At 35.7% G+C, this 21,382-nt stretch overlaps 2 protein-coding genes across 6 annotated transcripts in view; one reads left to right on the forward strand and one right to left on the reverse strand.

The window, feature by feature from the left end:
* The window catches only part of LOC111712437 (microtubule-associated serine/threonine-protein kinase 1), a 42,431-nt gene extending 34,976 nt beyond the window's left edge, over positions 1-7,455 (forward strand). For 2 of the 5 annotated variants that reach the window (XM_023487038.1, XM_023487039.1), the window contains 3 exons: positions 60-238; positions 1,186-1,806; positions 1,987-5,398. In XM_023487038.1, the coding sequence (XP_023342806.1) occupies positions 60-238; positions 1,186-1,806; positions 1,987-4,828 (3,642 nt within the window). In that variant the 3' untranslated portion in view covers positions 4,829-5,398. Of the gene's footprint in view, positions 1-59; positions 239-1,185; positions 1,807-1,986; positions 5,399-7,321 lie in introns of those variants that run through there. The other 3 variants (XR_002767458.1, XR_002767457.1, XR_002767456.1) reach the window with 3 other exon arrangements.
* On the reverse strand, positions 5,936-17,023 carry LOC111712433 (kinectin). Its single transcript, XM_023487035.1, has 6 exons — positions 16,824-17,023; positions 14,243-15,721; positions 11,563-14,116; positions 11,206-11,343; positions 9,281-9,396; positions 5,936-6,049 (listed from the first exon to the last, which is right to left on the reverse strand). The coding sequence occupies exons 1-6, from the start codon at positions 16,836-16,838 to the stop codon at positions 5,936-5,938; spliced, it is 4,416 nt and encodes a 1,471-aa protein (XP_023342803.1). The 5' UTR covers positions 16,839-17,023.
* Positions 17,024-21,382: the final 4,359 nt, after the last annotated feature.

Here is a 21,382-nt window from a genome sequence, read left to right on the forward strand (position 1 = left end):
ACAAGTTTGAAACTAAAGTTAAGACTAAGCTTTATCAGTTAAATATTAAATAATTTCAGGTGGAGCAGGTTTTCGCGGAGAGAGATATCATGTCCTTCTCCGACAATCCCTTCGTAGTGTCAATGTACTGCAGCTTCGAGTCCAGGAAGCACCTGTGTATGGTGATGGAGTATGTGGAGGGTGGAGATTGTGCAAACCTTCTCAAGAATATGGGACCGTTTCCTGCTGATATGGCGAGGTATGATTACAAACATTATTTAGGGTTTAATTACTATTAAACATGGGATTTAATTCATCAATAATAGTAGATGCAATTTAGCACCAATTATGGTAGGATCAGGATCAGAATTAGAAGAAAAAAGAAACAGAAACATATTCTTTAAAAGCCGAGATTCAGAACTAGAAATATTTCTTCCGATTTCTATTAAATAAATTTTTACTAACGCAGTCTGTTTTTGAATGATGCGTAAAGGGAGTGACCTCCAATGTATGGTAGTTGAACTGAGAATGTAGTATTGTGGAGAACGTTTTTAGGATTCATTTGAGACATAAAAAACGTTTTAATAATGTATGATTACTGAGTTTGAGCGCAAATTCAATGTTCAGCCTCATCTATTTTGACTTTTGAGAATCGATTTTTTTAAATTATTAAATAACGACGACGAAAAATGTAACAAATTTTACACTAAACTAACTAGATGTTAAGGAACATATTTCTCTAAAGAAATTTGTCAAAAAATCAATGTTAGAATCAATTATTTCTTTTTTATCATTATAATGAATTTCTTATTCTATACGAATTTGTTCGCAAATTTCTTTAAAAGTCGTCTTTTCAATAAAAATTCAGAAAAATTACAGAAAATGTTTCTGAGCAATGAGACATAACAGAAAAGAAACTAATGAACTGAATAAAAGTACTTATTTTCGATGATAAGAGTTAATTTTTATTTTCTCAACCTGTAACTAAACAGCTAATTAGTTTACCGTAGATTTTTTGTTACTTTTTTTCGTTGTTATTTATTAAAACGATTTATATGTCTCAAATGAATGCTAAAAAGTTAATGTTTTGAAACTAATATTGTAAATTTGAAATATAAAAGTATTTGTTGATTCTTCCCTGTTGGGAAAGTTTAGATTAATTTTTAATGGCTTTTATGAATTTTATATAATTTACTTTTTTTTCAGGTTTTACTTCGCAGAAACAGTTCTAGCTGTTGAGTACTTACACTCATTTGGAATAGTGCACAGGGATCTGAAACCTGATAATCTTCTCATCACCGCACTTGGGCATATTAAACTCACAGACTTTGGTCTTTCAAAGATGGGACTCATGTCCCTCGCAACCAACCTCTACGAGGGGTATATTGACAAGGAAACTAAGCAGTTCTCCGACAAACAGGTTTTTGGAACTCCGGAGTATATAGCGCCAGAGGTTATTCTCCGACAAGGATACGGTAAGACCGTTGACTGGTGGAGTATGGGAATTATTCTCTACGAATTTCTGATCGGATGTGTTCCGTTCTTCGGAGATACTCCGGAGGAACTTTTCGGACACACTGTTAACGATGATATTGAGTGGCCGGGAGATGATGATTGGCCGGTTCAACCTGAAGCCAAGGAGATCATCTCCTTCCTTCTGCAGCAGAATCCTTTAGATAGACTTGGTCTTGGCGGAGCATATGAGGTGAAGGAGCATGTTTACTTCCAGGGGATAGACTGGAATTCGTTACTCAGAATGAAAGCTGATTTCATCCCTCAGCTGGAGGATGATGAGGATACATCCTACTTTGATTCAAGGAGTGACAGGTATTTTTTACATCAATTAATGAATTTCAAGAAATTTTATTTTTTGTCTAATTTAATCACTTTTTCTTTTAGATGTTTCATTTGGATGTGAAATAAATATAATTTAGCCCGCATTAAAGTTTTTGAATTTTGAAATAATCAAAATTAAAAATAACAGAAAATTATTAAATTTTTGTTCAGGTACAACCATTCAACCCTGGATACAGACGGAGAAGTTACAAGATCTTCTGCTGATGATTCCCTGGAGGATGCCCCGTTATTCCGATCCTTCTCCTCCTGCTCTCCACGCTATAGAAAAGTTCATGGAAAGGATTCGACTGCTCAATTCCGACACAGTATATCCAGGTGTGAGAGTTCAGATAACTCGGACAATCTGTCCATCAGTAGTCAGTCTCCTAACAGTGTTGGTTCTTCTCCTAGTTTTGGTCCATCAGGTCCCTCCAAGCTATCCATGTCTCCTGAGCTGAGACGACCCATGGAGATAGAGAACCTGAAGAGAGCGGAGAACACTAAGTCCTGTCCGGAGCTTGAAGCTATGCTTGCTAACGCTGGACTCAAGATACCAACTACTGTTGGCAAGATTGAACCCGAGAAGAGTAAATCTGAAGTTGAAGCACAGCAAACGTCACGAGCACTTGCTAACTTTAAACTGAAATCTCAGGAGGAGCTGGGCAAGAGTAGTTTGTCTACTGTGAGCTATACTCGTTCCGTCTCCGCAACCGAATCCTCGCAGACGGATAGCGAGGAGTGTAGTCCACAGTTGCATCGGAGAAGGAAACATTTGCAGGGCCGTGAACCTTTACCCAAGTTCTCTATCTCGTTAGAAGAAGATGATAAGCATCATGATCCGTTAACTCTACGTGGTTTAAAAGATGTAAGTTTATCTGGTCCCACCTCTCTACCCTGTCTGATAACTCCTACACCTAGAGTATCCGTGGAACCTGAAATACCCAGTCCGCTCGTCAAGGGTGAGAAGAGTAAATCCATTGTTAAGAGTAGCAGTATCAGCGGTCTTAGTCTCATTATTCCAACTGATCTGATCCACCAGGACGGAGCAACTGGAGGAGTTAGTCCTAGTATTATTCAGAGCGTTCAGTCTCCAGGTGGTTCCAGTACGGCAAGTAGCAGGGACGCGTCCCCATGTCGAGATATTTCTCCACTTATCAATAGTCTCAAACCCCCCATCATCATAAGACGTGGTCCTCGTGGTTTTGGATTTACGATACGCGCAATCCGGGTATACTTTGGAGACACAGACTTCTATACAGTCCATCATCTTGTTATGGAGGTTGATAAGGGGTCTCCGGCTTTCGACGCAGGACTGAGACCAGGAGATCTTGTCACTCATATAAACGGAGAAGCTGTTCAAGGTCTCTACCATACTCAGGTTCTTCAGCTTCTTATGTCAGGAGGAGAAGCAGTTACTCTGAGAGCCACTGCTCTGGAAACCACGTCTATTAAAACCGGAGGACGGAGAAGGGATCCTGCTTCTATAAAAATGGCGCGCCGAAATGTCGCCAAGCATCGACAGAAGAAAAGAGACGTGGATAAACGTCGTAAAACGTCCTTATTCCGTAAACTCTCCAGCAAGAGAGCAAGTGCGGAGATGCAACAGATTGCTAATGCTGGAATGTTGTCTGCTAGTAGATCATTACAGTCTCTTCGGGAACCAGTTATTCCCATTCCTGGTGTTAAATCTCCACCAGCTGGGAGACTTCATTCCCCCACCCCACTACCAGATTCCCCCCTTTCCTCCCCCTCAGAGTCCTGTGATACATCCAGTGCCTGTTCTCTTTCAGGCGGTCTAAACTCCTCCAGCTCAACTAGACCTTCCTCTCTACACGGACTCAAGCATAAACTTCATATAAAAACCAAGAATCTGCATTCTCCTAGACGGAAATCTGTTGGACACATCCCCCTGTCTCCTTTGGCTAGAACACCGTCCCCGTCTCCTCTGCCGGTCTCTCCGACAAGGTCACCTAGTCCTCTTGCTCTACCCTTGGGTCATCAACCTGGATCGTCCAACGCAACTCAGTCCTTCTCTCCAGGCAGTAATCTGAGTATTACTCCCAGTAAAAAGTCTTTCTCTCGACCCAAGTCCACTGAGCCGAGCACTGCAGGTTCTCCTCTTTTGAGACGAGCTCTATCTCCGGATAGGTTGCATCCTAGAAGTGCGGAAGGAAAGAAACCTACAACAATATCCCCTCTGTGTAGTAAAGCTATTGGAGGAACGAAACATTCCTACAGTTCATCATCTACAAATACTTCTCCTCTACCTTCCAGAGCTCTTCATTCCTCTCCAATCAGTTCTCATGAGCAAACCACCGGAGATTCTCCCACTCTATCCCATCTTGGGCACCACAGGAAGCACTCGTGTAAATCCCTGAGTCAGCCCACTATACCAGAGGAAGGTCCTGAACACGAGGACTATTCTCCAACAGCATTCCCAACCAGCACCAGTTCCACAGCTCAGAGTATTACAAATAAAATTTTTGCCTCGTTCACCAGTAAATCTACAGACAAGAATACGACCAATCCACCAAAGGAGGAGAAAAAAGTTGATCTGAGAGCTACTAAAAGCTTAAACACGGAAGTGATGAAAACCAAGGACATGAAGGAAGTGCAAGGTGTAGGAGTGTCCGGATCTGGGTCTAATACTAAGCTCAAGAAATCCTCGTCATTTAAAGAGGACATCGCGACAGCAGACGGTAAGACTTCGGAGAAAAGCACGGTTGTAAATGCAACCGTCAAATCCCCGAAACTTTCCCGAGCTGAGTCTATGACAGAGAGAACTGTTCAGAAGATCACGAAGGTTATTCGTGGCTCCTCAAGATCAGAATCAAGGTCCAAGAAGACCAGGGAAACTAGTCTCAGTCCTAAAGGCGTAAAATCAGATCATGAAAAACCTGGGACCAAAAAAAGTGAGGCTGTAAAATCAGATTTGAAAAAGACGACTGATAAAGATAAGAAGTCAGCAAACGAAAAAAGAGAAATGTTTAAAAGTCATTACAGCAAAGATTAAGATTTCTTTTGGTTTAAGTATTTAAGATGTTATATGTATTATAAATTGTTGCTTTTTAGTCTATATCGACCACATTCAGAGGTTGGACATCCTTTTTAGACCGGTTTCAAATACTTTTACGTCACAGTTATTCTTGAGTTTTTATCAACAGCTAAATTTTACAAAAATTAGATTATTTATTTGAAAAACGAATAATAACTTAAATATCGAATAACAATCTCATCGGTCCCTAAACGATATCCAGCGCTTAACATTTTTATTATTTGAAGAAACCAACCCAGCATCATTCATTTCCAACCCATCTTATCGAATATTCACCCTGAAAACAGTTATATTAATTTCTATTTTATTATTCTTCCTTGGAACCAGTTAAACTTAGATATACTTTTCCTTGGAACAAGCTAAAATTGGGTATATTTATCCTTGGAACCAGTTAAACCTTAGTATATTTTTCCTTGAAACAAGTTGGAATTGGTTATATTTTACCTTGGAACAAGTTAAACTGGTTTTACTTTTCCTTGAAACAAGTTAAAACTGGTTATATTTTTCCATTAAACCTACGTATACTTTTCCTTGGAACCAGTTAAACCTAAGTATATTTTTTCTTGGAATAAGTTAAAACTAAGTATATTTTCCTTGGAATAAGTTAAACCTAAGTATATTTTTCCTTGGAACAAGTTTAAACTAGATATATTTTTCCTTGGAACAAATTAAAACTTGTAATATTTTATCTTGGAACAAGTTAAAACTGGTTTTACTTTTCCTTGAAACAAGTTAAAACTGGTTATATTTTTCCATGGAACCATATAAACCTAAGTATATTTACCATGAAACCAGTTAAACCTAAGTATATTTTCCATGGAACAAGTTAAAACTAAGTATATTTTTCCATGGAACCAGTTAAACCTAAGTATATTTTTCCTTGGAATAGGTTAAACCTAAGTAAATTTTTCTTCTCTTGATTCTGCAAATTTGTAGATATAGGGTTGAGAGCTTATTTGTGTCCCCGCTAGTATCCATAGATTTCAGTTTCCTTGCCAGAATTTTGTTATCTGAGGTCTCAATATTTTTGTAGAAGCTTGCTCTAGTACCAGCTCTCTTCCGAACCTAGATTAAGGGTTCCTTCTCACTCGGAGCTGAGGAGGACAGGGTTAACCCAAATTCTCCTCTGCTCTGATTAACAAGGATGGTATCAAGAGCTCTGAGATTAAACCCTGTTATCTAAATATGTAATAACATTCAGGATAACATTCTGGGGGATTTTCCCCTAGTTATCCGTAGTATTTTCAGTACATAGTTAACACATTTAGTACGGACACTTCGATTTCATGCAAGATACTATTGTGCCATACTTGAAAAATTATCAAAAAAAAGACCTTTTCATTATAAATACTACTTGTTAGATCAGCTGATATTTTTGTTCACTGTTAAATGGATCTTCGCTGTTTTGTTGGAATCCTGCGTCTAAGAAAAACATTTTCTCAATACATCTTTCCCCAAATAAGAATTAATGTAAAACTTAGAAAGTTTTTTTCTGTGCTATGTAGAGCTAAATGGAATTCCGTGTTTTTATTTTTCCTTTCTGTAACAAAAACAACGGTTCGGCATCAAATTAAAAAGTACAATTCTTTAACATTCCTAAATTGAGGCATAATCTAGCGAACCGGCCTAAATGTTTAGTTGCTTGTTCAAAACCTAACTTTTGGAATATACTTTTCGCGTTATTAAAAGAACCGATTTTATTGTTTGGTTAAGAAACCCGCTGACAGAAAAGAAACAGTTTTTGGTAAATGTATAACTCGGTCCAAATCTATTCATGTGTTCATACGAATATTATTCAATTTGTCCTTTTAGCTGAGCTTGTGATGAAAGACAAAAACTATCTAAACCGAAACCGTGTGTTGATTCTTAAATTTCTAAAACCTCCAGTTCGATAAACCTTGTTTGGTGACCCCATATTTTTCCTCCCTGAAATCTCGAACTTAAACATAGTTTCGGTATCTTTCAACGTTTTAAGTTTCTATCTCCCTAAATGAGTCCTATTTGTATATTTAAGTTTCTATCTCCCTAAATGAGTCCTATTTGTATAGATGTTCTCTTTAACACTAGTGATCTTCATGTTAAAGTTTACAATATATTCTGATTAAAAATTCATCTTAATTATGTGTTAACTGTCCAACCCATCCCATTTGCTTTATAGCTTATTCGTTTTGCTCATATTATTTATTAATTATTTATATTAAAATAATTGCATTTGGAAAATGAGGAATCTTAAAAATGAAAGAAAAAATTTAAGTAAAAATATACAAATTTAAATCAAACTACAGTTTTTTCAATATACTTTCAATCCAAATTTTGTTTTATTTTGAATTTTTAGATGTACACTGTAAACATTATTTTTATATTGAACATCTGTACAAAATTGATCATTGATGTAATACGCCTTACAATCTGTGTGCAAACATGTACAGTTTTAATAATCAATTTGTACAGATTTATCCAGTTTAATATAACAGTGTCGTAATTAATATTTTGTTGCAGTAGGTTCAGAACTATGTAAACCTTCTCCGATAAATGTTAGTTGTTTATGATTCATGATTCTGATATTCATTAAATCGTACATGGAACTTGCATTTTCATTCAAAGAAATATTTTTTATTCTAAGGATAGAAATAATTTTTTCATTCATATGATAGAGGATATTTTTTCATTCATAGGATAGAGAATATTTTTTCATTCATAGGATAGAGAATATTTTTTTTTTATTTTTAGGATAGAGAATATTTTTTTATTCTTTGGATACAGAACATTTTTTCAATTATAGGATATAGAATACTGTCATTCATAGGATAGAGAATATTTTTTTATTCGTGAATATTCAAAGAATGAGACTTTGAGACGACTGTACAGAATTTATTTCTACACACCGTTTTCGTTCACTGCAGCTTGAAACTTGATTCATTCGGTGCCAAATCTTTTAGCAGAGTATTTAAAGACTAGTTTTTGTGCCAAATAGTCGAATGAATCAATGTTATGCATATTCAATAGATTTTGGGTCGTCATAAAGTCTCATCATTTGTGGGTAATCTTGTAATTAATAATTAATTAATTAATTAATAACTAAATAAGGTTGAAATCACCGACCAATCTTTTCCTAAATTTACAAATTTAAGGTCGCTTAGTTTTTTATTTTGTAGGATATTATTAAGACTTAAGGATATTAGTATTAGTTAGAAAACGTCTCTAGTTACAATGACATTGCGTTATAAAAACGCTAGTGGTCATTTTCTCGCGGGCGTCCCCTAAATTCTGTATTCTTTTTTTTAGTATCTAACCCTGATAATTTCTCAGAATGGACTAAATCAATCAGATCAAGTGAAACGTAATAGGTGATACGTGATACGTGATCGATACGTAATTGATAGGTGATACATGATACGTTAATTATTTAACAAATAAATACTCTAAATTATTTCAAAGAGGTGTACCCCCCCCCCCCTGGATTTTTACACCGAAGGCTAGATTGACCTGGAACAAATCATCCTATGAACACCGACAGCCTTCTTTGGGTATACTTTTATTTTTAACTCGAAAAATAAACATAGAAACTACTTGCAGTCTCCTGCAAGAAAAATTAGCATGATTTAAGAAGTATTTTAGTAGGGTTAGTGGAGTAAACTTTTAGCAATATGAACAGATATTTTGAATGTCGGCTTCCACAGAGGTTTAAAATTTTGATATGTTTTTTTCCATGTCGGAAAACATGCAAATCGTCGCATCTTTCACATATTTTTCTTTATTTCTGAAATCCCAAATAAAAAAAATCTGATTGCCCACCCCCTAAAAATCCCTTAAATCCTCAGAACCTGAAATATACAGTCCTTAAAGGGATTCTAGGTGGAATTAAAACCCTACATTGAGCGGAATGTGCGATTAACAACGGTACAGTTCAATTCCTAATTTTTATTTCTCTATTCTCTAATGAAGTACTCTAAAGTTAATACCAAGAAATCTTCTAATTAACTCTGGATGAAGAAGGATCAGGATTCAGGTTCATATCGCTGTTAGACGGAATTTAAACAATTAATGGTTTTATCAAAAGTTTTTTTTTCCTGCTAAAAAATTCAAAGATTATTTAAATGCATTTTTAATCGCCAGTCAATTTCTCAGATTTTTCGATTTTATTTTATATTAGAGAAAACTTAAAAATTGTTCTATTCAATGTATTTTTAACAGATCCCTTTCTCGTAATTTAGAAAAGAAAAAAAAAACCTTAAAACAGATGATACACGGTTAATTAAAGTAAAAGAATAATAAAAGTATAAACATTCAGGTTGCAAAGAAATAGGGATAAGAAAATTTGAGCTTTGGATAAGACTCAAATTCTTTCGTCGCTGAAAAATTGTAAGGTCTAAATACTCTTTGATTAAACTGTTTCTGGTTAAAACTTACCATTTGCTCTGACGCGCAGGTCTGCTCCGTTCTACAGAAGGAGATTGCTGAACCAGCTGCACCAGAGCTCACATACTCCTCTGTAATGAAGTGCGGCAAACTGAAGAGCAGGGATCCTGGACACCATCGGAGGAATTGGAAATAAAAAAATTAAGAATCTTTTAAAGGGACCGTTCACTTATTTGGGTAATTTCAGGGTAAACTAAACAGTCTATTCGCTCTTGATTGGTAATAGTCTTACTTTTCAAAGACAACTGTGGCCGGAGAAAAAGCCGATTTTTCGTTCAGAATTCGAGCGCAAAGGGACGGTCCCTCTCTATAGACACTAATTGATGTTTTTTTCAGTATGTTGTGAATCAAAATAAATCTCGAATATAAAATTAAACTTTAGTATCTGATCGTTAATTGTAAATGTCATTATTTTTTAATTTTTGTTGTTTTTTAACTTTCTATTTCTAAAATGACACTATTTTATCGCATTCAAAATTGTGTATTGCCTGTGTAAAAAGCTGAATTGAACGCGGCATGACAAATGAAAAGTTGTGCACATACGCGAACAAAATCTACAAAATCTACGAACCAAAATACGAGTAATGATTAATTGATTGTCGTAGAGACGTCGTCTTTGTATACATATTTTACATGTTTTAATACGAAAAACGTAAATTTCTTGCTAACTCAAATATCAAAAGTTTTCATATTTTAGTTCATAATAACGAACACATAATGACATTAAAATATAATAAATTTAAATGTTATTGGGCTGCTGTGTCAAATAGTGTCTATAGAGAGGGACCGTCCCTTTCCGCTCAAATTCTGAACGAAAAATCGGCTTTTTCTCCGGCCACAGTTGTATTTGAAAAGTAAGACAATTACCAATCAAGAGCGAATAGGCAGTTCAGTTTACCCTGAAATTACCCAAATAAGTGAACGGTCCCTTTAAGCGACAAAAAAGGTATAAACAGATTTTGTAAAGATCATGGAACTTAAAACATTTTCGCACAATTTTAGTCAGTTATCATCAATCGTAGAAAAAATGACATTCCATAAAAATCTTAGACGTTTTACAATGGAATTGAGTCTTTGTCACAAACTCATATTTCCTAATCCCTATATCTTCACAATCTTATAGTGTAAAGCTTTGATATTTCAAACTTAGAATATTCAAGTAAAAGAATTCATAATTTTAGAATACCTAAGGTTTACGACCTTGGGTTGCAAAGATATAGCTATTCGAAAATCAGAGTTTGTGATAAAGACTCAATTCCTTTCAAAGTTGTTATTCTCAACATTTTCCAATGCCAAGTTTTAATTCCTGAAGAGAATATTTCACTTTAATTTCGCGACCACTGCACTATTGCTGAAATATTTTACATTAGGCTCTTTAAAGAATTGTTTTAAACTATGCTTTTGGAAACCCAGCTTTGCCTAGAGTTTTCCAAAAAAAAGGAATCTACACTCAGATTAGATTCTTTAAACCAAGCTAAGAACATTCCCGTGCAGCTTTACCGAAAGTTCCAATAAACATTTTATTCAATTCAGTCGTGGAGTCCCTGAGTTATGATCGGACATACATACAGAGATTACTACTTTTTATAAATAGATATATAAATGAATTAATTTTGAATATCTGCCCAAACCCAATTTTAAGTTCAAAAATATTCCATTTCCCTCTCTTTTGATATATTTCACTTTGAACATCAGATTTTAAAATTTGATATATTTGTACATTATTTAAACTATATGTGATACTTTAATGGTAAAAAGGATTTATAACTAAGCCATGCATCACAAACTGAGCAACATAAACAAATGAGATATATAATGGTAGACTAGACTAGACTAGTAATTCAGCTTCTCACCAAACCGTCTCCTTCCAAAAAATCGTTTATGAGGAGTTTTTAATCTTCCAAACAAACGAATACTTTCCGAACCCTGAAGCGTGTCCTTCTCCACAGATACATCTTCCAGCTCAAGTTCTGTACTCTCGGATACTAGGCTAGTAGGTTCAGTACTACCTGGAGTACTTGAGATATCAGTTGTAAAATATTCATCTTCAAGATCTTGAACAAAAATGTCGTTTAGAATATATTGCGTTGTTGGATCCGAAAGGGGGAGGATGGTTGTTGATGCTTCGGTAGTTGTAGGGGTTTCAGTTGTTGTGGTTGTTGTTGTTGTTGTTGTTGTGGTAGTAGTAGTAGTAGTAGTAGTTGTGGTTTCAGTGGTAGTGGTGGTAGTAGTTGTTGTAGTAGTTGTGGTTGTTGTAGTGGTAGTTGTTGTAGTAGTGGTAGTTGTAGTTGTTGTAGTAGTGGTTGTTGTTGTTGTTGTTGTAGTGGTAGTTGTAGGGGTTGTTTTTGAGGTAGTAATAGTAGTTGTAGTTGTTGTAGTTGTAGATATAGGTTCTTCAGGACTAAAGAATGGTAGAGCTGTTGTTAAAGTTTCTGCTATGCTTAGGAAGGTTGGGATATCATCCATCAAGGATGAAAATGTTGTTGATCTTTTTTCTGTTAACCCATTCTGCTCCAGGTCTTCATCAAAGAAACTTGGTTCCGAAGTCGGAACGGAGCTTCTCCTCTGAACATCGGATCTTGGTAGTTCTTCAGTTCGCGGAGTATTTCTCACCCTTTGTCTCGTCCTCCTAGTACCAGTAGATGGGAAGCTACGTGCAGACTCTGAGATATCTTCTGGTGCCTCCTCCTCCAATCCGTTCTCCTGAACAGACTCTATAAACGTGTTTATATTGAAGGCAGGATTGCCAATAGTTGCCAGCTGCTGGACGATGTTGAGTAAGTTTTGTTTATCTGCTCTGAACGTATCTATCTGTGTGTTAAGCTGAGCAATATCTGTATTCTTGAGATCAATCGTTCGTCCCGCATCTCCTAGTAGCACTTGAAGGTCGGAAATAACCGTGGACGCCTTGCCTAGTTTCTTGCTCAGTTCGTTCAGCATATTCTCCTTACCACTAATCCTCGTGTTCAACTCCTGGACCTCGTTCTCCAGGTTCCTGGTCTTGTGATTGTTCTGCTGGATGATCTCTTTTAGAGAGGTGATCGCTCCTTCTAGAGTGATGATCTTTTGATCTCTTTCTCCTAAAATCTGAATAACTTCTGCATTCTTTTTGTTCAAGTCTGCGATGATATTGTTGTTGGAAACAATTTCTTGTTCGTTTTCCTCATTGCTCTGTCTCAGTGCTTTGATTTGTTCATCCTTGATAGCAGTAACGTTCTTCAGAGCAAGTACAGTTGATTCTAGTTGAAGAATCTCTTTCTGTTTCTCAGCAGCATAATCAGCATTCAGTCGGGTTCGGTTATTCAGCTCCTCAATATGTTTCTCTCGGTCTTTGATTAGAAAACCTCTCTCTCTAGTTTCCTTCTGAAGTTCTCTAAGTTTCCGATCCTTCTCAATTACTTCTCTAGTTCTTTGATCCAAATCCTTCTCAAGATCATCAATCTTTTGGGCATCTACGGCAGAGTTAGCTCTGTGTTGTTCAATTGTTGTTTTAAGCGATGCTATTGCTCTCTCCTTTTCCAGTACTAGAGTTTCAACCTCATCAATACTACTCTCAATCAGTTGGATCTTCTGCACATTATCCAGGGTTAGTTTATCCTGTTCAGCTGTCAGAGTTTCAAGTTCCTCTATTCTCCGGGTCTGGTTTTCTATTGTATTGAGGTGGGAGAGAAGAATCTTCTTTTGATCCACCACAATATTTTCAAACTCTTCTAATTCTTTTATCTCTGTTGCCTGGATGGTTAGTCGGTTATTTTTTTCTCCGATACTCACCTCTAAGCTCTTTACATTACGTTCTAGGTCTGTTATAGTTTGTTCTTGGTCGAATAGTCTCTTTGTGGTATCCGCTAGTCTCCTAGTCTGCTCCCTCAGTGTAGTTTCAAGCTCCCTGATCTCGGCATTCTTGGAGTCCAAGGAGTTCTCAATTTCCGACGTTTTGGATTGGATCGTTCTTGACTGTGTTTTCAGTTCTATCTGGAGTTCATTAATCTTGTTGTTTGCATCCCTGAGAGATTTCTGTTGCTCCGCACTGTTCAACAATCTCTGGGACTGTTCCCGAAGATTTTCCTCAAGTTGCTTGATCTTCTTGTTCGCATCCCTGAGATCTTTTTGTTGCTCCGCACTGTTCAACAATCTCTGGGACTGTTCTCGAAGATTTTCCTCGAGTTGATTGATCTTCTTGTTTGAATCTCTGAGTTCCTTCTCTAGTTGTGCACTGGACGCCAGTTTTTGAGATTGTTCCCGAATATTTTGTTCCAATGTTTTTACTTCTTCTCTCTTTTTTGATATTTCATTTTCAAGAACTTTAACTCCAGCCAGGTTCTCCAGGTCTATGATTTGAGTGGAAGGTGGATTTGAACTTGTCCCAGAGCTACGAACAGATTCTTCAACTGGTTCTATTCTGTTTGATGCCAGAGAAGGATTCTTTCTGTTTAGATTTCTTCTCCCTGTAGTCGGTGGAGGGGTCGGTATAAAACTAAGGTCTGAGTTCTCTGCTTTAACCCTTGATCTCTTGGGAGGAGGAGTTGGAGAAAACTCAACTCTTGGTCTCTTTCTTAATCTCATCTTCCTTGATCTTCCGCTAGACTTGATCTGCTTTTCCTCAGGCTTGTTGTCTTCCACCACTGCTCCTCGGGCAGGAAAGTTAGCAAAGCTTGACTTATCTCCTTCTTGATTGTTGGATTCTAATCTTGTCTGACTCTGGAGTAAACTTGAGTCTATTGTTGGACGAAATGTTGTGATTGATGCTGGAGAACTAACAGGTTGAGGTATTCTAGTAACCTGTTGTTGGCTTCCACTTGGAGTAGGAGAGGTCTCAATGGTCTGAACCTGCAAGGAAACATGATTATCACTAGTTTCAGCTTGTTCTAAAGCTAATTTCAAAGATTCTCCATCAAAAAGTTGATTCCATAATTGATGAATCGGTCCTGATGTTTCCTCATCAATGTTACTTACCCCCGAGGATGTTCTTGTAGAAGAGATCTCTTGTTTCCTTCCTCTGGAGATTGGAGCTCGCTGTCTTGGATCTGCATTAGGGGGAGGTCGAGCATTCGCCGGTCTTCTAGCTTGAGATTCAACCTCAACATTCTTCTCCTCTTCAGGAATCAAGTTGTTTGTGAAGGTGTTGTCCTGGAAGGGTTTAGAAGGGAAGGTGTTGGAAGGGAAGATATTGTCTTGGAAGGTGTTGGAAGGAAAAGTATTATCCTGGAAGGGTGAAGCATTGTTTCTCTGAGTTGAAGAGAAGGATTGAAGTGGTTTGGTTCGCAAAACATCTTCAAAATCAAACCCTTGAAACCCAAGGGCATTGATATCAATAGTTTGGGCAGATGTAGAGGGCGGAGTTGGGTTTCCAACAGGACGGATTCTAATATCTGGTTCCTCTGTCACCGTGAACGGTTGGAAGGATGATGAAGATTGCTGGGAAGGAAATCTTGATTGCTGACTGCCAGGAAATGAGGGAAATATCTGATTTTGCTGCTGTTGCGGTTGTTGGGGCAACTGCTGCTGCTGCTGAGGTGTAAGTAACTGCTGCTGCTGCTGAGGTGTAAGTAACTGCTGCTGCTGTTGTTGAAAATTTTGCAGATTTGTTTGAAAAGGAAACTGTTGAGGGGTTGCTTGTCCTTGAGCTGAGAAAATGGGCTGGTTTTGAACCTGATTTTGTTGAAACTGCTGAAGAAAGTTTTGATTCTGAAGGTTAGATTGGGGTTGGAATCCTTGGAAGTTCTGTTGGCTAAAAAGAGCCTGAGCAAGTTGTTCTCCAAGCTTTGGATTCCCAGAGGTCGTTGGTGAACCCGGAGAATTTGAACTGGCTGGAGGTTGAGTGAACTGTTGCCCTGGAGTTTGGAACTGTGGAGAACTTGGAACCTGCCTATTTAAGAATCCAGGAGAAGTAAATCTTTGGTTCACAACTGGAGAATTCTGGAATTGTTGAGTATTAAAGAACTGGTTTTGTTGTTGTTCTTGTTGTTGTTCAAAGTTAAACTGCTGGCTTCCAAACTGTCTCGGGTTTCTTTTTAGCTCTGACAGTTGACTAGCTTCTGAGAGCAGCTCTCCAATCTCATTTACAAACAGGTCGATATCCGTAAAGTTCAGGTTGGATAGGAAATGATCCGCTGGGACTAGATATATCTCGGTAGTTGTTAATCCTTCGGAACCATCAGCATTGGTCTCTGTAGAAACTTCAGGTTCATCAGAACTAACAATTCTTTCATCCTTAGATTCATTCAAGTTCTCATATTTTTCACTTTCAAACTGTATTGTAGTCTCTTCTGGGTACAGGCCGTACTCTACGGAAGGATATGTGCTGTCAAATCCGTCCTGCTCCAGGTACCCATTATCCACTGAGAGAAAAGTGGTGTCGGGATATTGATAACTTTGAGTTGTTTCCTCGGAGAGAATTCCTAAGCTTGACATCAAACACAGCACCACAACAAACTGAAAGTATAGAGTTGAAAAAATCGTTTAATCTTAGATTTAAAAAAAAATAATAACAAAGAGTTTTGGCGTAAAGGAATTTAGTCTTTGCCACAAACTCTTACTTTATAGTCCGGATATCTTTGCTTCTCAATCTTGTATATTCTAGATATTTCAAACTATGAATTCTGTTATATCAAATAATCAAAGTTTGAAATATAAAGAGAAATATAAAAGACTCTCGACCTTGCCCTTAAAAGTTTCATCTTATAATTGATAATGGAGAAATCTTTGGTTTTGGCTAAATTTCAACATTTGAGATAAATGTTTAAAAGTGACTGTCGTGGTTCAAATATAACATATTTAAATATCCAAATAAAATCGTATATGGATTGTTAACCTTTTTTAAACTACACATAGTAGATAAAACACAGAACATTAGCATATTTTCGAGTATAAGCGCTTAAGGTTTTCGAGAAATTTTTCGCGAAAATAAGCAGTTATGCAAAAAAAATTTGTTTTGGTGAACTCCCATGTTTAAAATTCACAAATAAAGGTATTATGTGCAGTTTGAAATAGATGGACAATCCTTTTAATGAAATGTTGGCGTAGTTCTAAGTATCTCATAAAGGAATCGAGTTTTTGTCACAAACTTAGATTTTAAAAACCCTATTTCTTTGGAACCCAATGTCGTAAACCTTTAATATTTCAAACTATGACTTCTGTTAGATCAAATAATATAAGTTTGCATAACTGCTTATTTTCGCGAAAAATTTCTCGAAAACCTTAAGCGCTTATACTCGAAAATATGCTAATGTTCTGTGTTTTATCTACTATGTGTAGTTTAAAAAAGGTTAACAATCCATATACGATTTTATTTGGATATTTAAATATTGAAACACAAGAATTGAGTATTTACCACAAATTTTGATTTTCTAATGCAAGCCAATGTCGTAGACCTTAGACATTTCAAACATGAATTAGATCAAATAACCCAAGTTTGAAATATCAAAGGTTTACACTTTCAGGTTGCAAAGATATAGAGATTAGCAAACTTAAGTTTGTGGGAAAGACTCAATTCCTTTGCGGAGAATTGTCCAATATTAATTTTATAAAGTCGAACCTTGATCCTGACCATCCTTCAGTCCTCTCACATTCCGACTAAACCAAGACACTCTTCTCCGATACCCGGAATATCTGCGCGTGTGCTCCGACGGTTCTGCGCACCTGTCTCACGCAAACCATAGCTACTTCAGGAGCTTGAAGATGGTTTGTACGCATCTCAATATACACCTTTAAATACAATTAATATAACAGTAGTCTGGTAAACGAACCATTTAATTCACACATTATTATAAAAATCCTGCAACTTTATTAAACAATCCAACCATTCATTCCCATTTTTTTTAGTTCGCATATTATTATTCCTGAGAATGATATCCATATCTCCTAACTGTTTTATTAAATCTTGGCAAAGTCTATTATATTTATTTTGGTATTCAATTTATCAGATTTTTGAGGTTAATATAAGTGTCAATCTTAACTCTAAAAAAGTTAAAGATTCCTTTAGTGCTCAAAGAAATTGAATCTTTGTCACAAACACTGTTTTCCCAATCTTTATATCTTTGCAACCCAATGTCGTAGATATTTCAAACTAAGAATTCTGTTAGATAAAAAAATATAAGTTTTAAATAACTAAGATTTAAACCATCAGGTTGCAAATATAGAGTAACTGTACAATTTGAGTGTGTAGCAAAGACTCCACTATTTTATAATATTTAAAATATTAAATTTATCTGGAATATACAAAGGTTAAAGAGTAATGAAACATAAAAATTATAAAATCTGAAGTTATCATTTTCAGATTAATTCTGACTTCCTCCCCCTCTACATACTTACTAATTCGGTAGAATCGTGTGAAGGGGAAAAGAATAGTTTTTTGATTGTTGACATTTCCGTATAATTTGCTTGGCAGTCAAACTCTCATATTTGAATCTTTAAATGAAAGGTGAAATAGGATTAAACAAGACTTAAAGTTTTATCTGATGTTTTCGTCAAGAACCCAAAATGCTGTGGGGAAGTTTTAACTTAAACCTCAGACGGTTATTTTCCCCATTCGACGGTTTAACCACAGACCCTAAATCCCTGTATCTAATGGTGGATTTTACAGAATATCCTTAAATTTTACAAATCAATAGTTTAAACTGTCGATATCTAGTCAGTTCACTGAAGCTAAGCGGATCCAAAATAAAAGTTTCAGCTTCATTACTCGGTAAACTTAGAAAAATGTTGAACCAGTAAAGTTCAGATTAGTTAAGCAAGTAAAGTTCAGATTAAGCAAGTAAAGTTCAGATTAGTTGAGCAAGTAAAGTTCAGATTAGTTGAGCAAGTAAAGTTCAGATTAATTAAGCAAGTAAAGTTCAGATTAGTTGAGCCGGTATAGTTCAGATTAATTGAGCCAGTAAAGTTCAGAGTAGTTGAGCAAGTAAAGTTCAGATTAGTTGAGCAAGTAAAGTTCAGATTAATTGAGCCAGTAAAGTTCAGAGTAGTTGAGCAAGTAAAGTTCAGATTAGTTGAGCAAGTAAAGTTCAGATTAGTTGAGCAAGTAAAGTTCAGATTAGTTGAGCAAGTAAAATTCAGATTAGTTGAGCCAGTAAAACTGATCTTAATTCTTCATTTCCCCTTTATGCTTGCACAAACTACAATTTTTGTATCAGCAACATTTTAGAACGTGAATTTGAAAATTTCGGCTCCATAAAAATACTTTTATTTTTCAATTCATCTTCATAAACTTAATAACCATGAAATTTTGATAAAACTGAATATAATAATGTAGAATTAATGAAGAAGTGTAGATACATATTTAAAGTAATTGATCATTTTGAAAAATATCTTTGCATTAATAGCTACAGCAGCTGTAAACTACATCTACAGGGTGTCTCAATATATAAATCGCTAATAAAATAGATAGGTCAGATTGAAAGTTGCTACCAGAGTTAAATTGATCGCTGATTAAAATCGATTAAAAACTGGGATTTAAAACTAATAAAAGAAGGGTTTAGTTCGAGTCGAGAGACAAATCTAAGGGTAAAGTTCGGGTCGAGAGACGGATCCATGGGCAAGGTTCGGGTTGGGAGACGGATCCTAGGCTAAGGTTCGGGTTAAAATACGTATCCAAGGGTAAGGTTCTGGATGGGATACGTAACCAACGGTAAGGTTCGGGTTGGGAGACAAATGCCAGGGTAAGGTTCGGGTTGGGAGCCATATAAAATGGTAAGGTTCGGGAAGGGAAACAGATATAAGTATTGAGTTTGGGTTGGGAGACGAAATTAAGAGACCAATATAGTTTCGGGGAAAATTCAAGGGGTTAATTCAAGCTCGGAGATAGACTTATTAATTCAATCCTAGCTGGGCTTGAAGACAGACGATATTCATAGTTTGTTTTTTTTGTTTTCCAATAGTTGATAAGATTTAGGAACACTCCTTATTACCTTATTAAAGATTAATCTCAAGGAAGAGCAGGACGGACAGGACGGATGCGTCTCCGTGTGTACCGTGAGAACATGCATGGGAACATTACATATACCTGATACCCAGATGTGGTAAATTTGAAACAAGAGTCCTGGATTTATTTATTCAATCAAACCACAAGTTGGAGAGGGAGCATACACACGTCATTTATAGAACCTAGAGAAATAAAGGATTAAATTAAAGATTAATTAAGATTTTAAACAACTTAATTAAGCCAACAATAAGAATTTTGCTGAACCATTTATTATTTGGAAAATTATCCTGAATAATCTGTAATCCCAATATCTTTAAAGGGACCGTTCACTTATTTGTTTAATTTGAGGGTAAACTAAATAGCATATTAGCCATTCATTATTATTAGTCTTTCTTTTCAATGACAACTTTGGCCTGAAAAAATAGCCAATTTATCGTTATATTAAAGGTATAATATCTTTGCAGTTTGCATAGACAGTATTTAAACGTTTTTTTCAGTAACAAGAGCCCAATAAAATCTAAAATCACCATATTCAATGACATCATCATGTGTCAGCCATTATTCAACAAAATATTAAAAAGTTTTGATTTTAGAATTAGCAAGACATAACATTTTCCGTGTCCAAACATGATTTAACACGTTTATAGAAAGACTAACTTCTGTCTCCGTCAAACCGGTTCCTAAATTCCAACTCTTTAACAAATCATAGGGATTCCCCTGGGAAAGTAAGGAAAATCATAAAATGTATCAAACCGTCAAATGTTTGAAATAAGTTATATTTTGAAAATAGACAATTTTTGAATAATTTTGGAAAAAAATAAAGATATTTACAATTGACTATTAGATAATAAAATTTAATTTAGAATCTCTTAAATAAAAATCTACACAAATTTTAAGACCCCAAAAAGGAAACCCGGGAGTTTCGTTCAACGATACTCTTTTAAATTTCGGGCTCTGTACTCACTACTAAATGAAACCAATGAGCATTATAGTAAAGTATGATTATACTATGCTAAAGTTTTCCTTTTCAATTTTTAACCTATTCATAAACTACTCCCACTGAATAATCTGAAGTCAACCTTTATTGTGTAAAATATTGATTTTGATCTTGATATCCAGTGTGACCACTTTTGAATTTGAGAGGAATCAAAGGAACTGAGTTTTTTGCTACAAAGTCTGATATCTCTGCAACCCGATTTGATAGATATTAGATATTTCAAACTAGGAATTCTGTCAGATCAAATAAAAAGAAGTTAGTCAAGAGCATCTATATATTATTGTAACCATGTTTTTATACAGAGTGTCCCATGAAACATGACAGTAGCAAGACGACTTTTAACTTTTAATTTATTTGTGACATTCAGTTGTGAATCCATACTTTCATATTATGCTCTTGTAACAACAATCACAACATTATCCTAGTTCTGGCATTTCCGAAATGTGGTCTGCCTTCATTGTTCAGATTTAAATTTTATTAAATAAAACCGAAACTTTCCAAATCTTAACAAAATTCTTTAAATCTCCGGTAATATTGAAAGCACAAAAAAGGCAGACCACATTTGGAAATGCCAAGGCTAGGGGTTTTTTTGCGATTATTAACTTTAAAATTTTACGAGCAAATGCAGCGATTTGATTTTAAAATTCGTCTTGCTAGTGTACTGTCATGTTTCGTGGGTCACCCTGTATCTAAACATTTTCTCTACTTCCTGACACCTGGTTCAATAAGCCTGGGAGTTTTAATTCCCTTTACAGATATTTATGTTTTCAGGAACAGTTTAACTCACTTTACAGATATTTATGTTTTCAGGAACAGTTTAATTGACTTTACGATATTTATGTTTTCAGGAACCGTTTAATTCACTTTACAGATATTTATGTTTTTAGGAACAGTTTAACTCACTTTACAGATATTTATGTTTTCAGGAACAGTTTAACTCACTTTACAGCTTTATGTTTTAATTCACTTTACAGATATATGTTTAAATTCACTTTACATATATTTATGATATTTATTGAGGAACGACTATATATAATCATGTTTATCGGACACATTTAGAATGTTGAAAATTAACGGTTCATTTTAGTATAATATCGTACCTTCTTACCGATTATTAGCTAAATTTTCTCATTGAAATGCGTCAGAAAGTATAACACTATTCGTATAATCGGGATTTTGA

This window comes from Eurytemora carolleeae, unplaced genomic scaffold (genome assembly GCF_000591075.1).
Source record: "Eurytemora carolleeae unplaced genomic scaffold, Eaff_2.0 scaffold1195, whole genome shotgun sequence".
Taxonomy (NCBI): Eukaryota; Metazoa; Arthropoda; class Copepoda; order Calanoida; family Temoridae; genus Eurytemora; species Eurytemora carolleeae.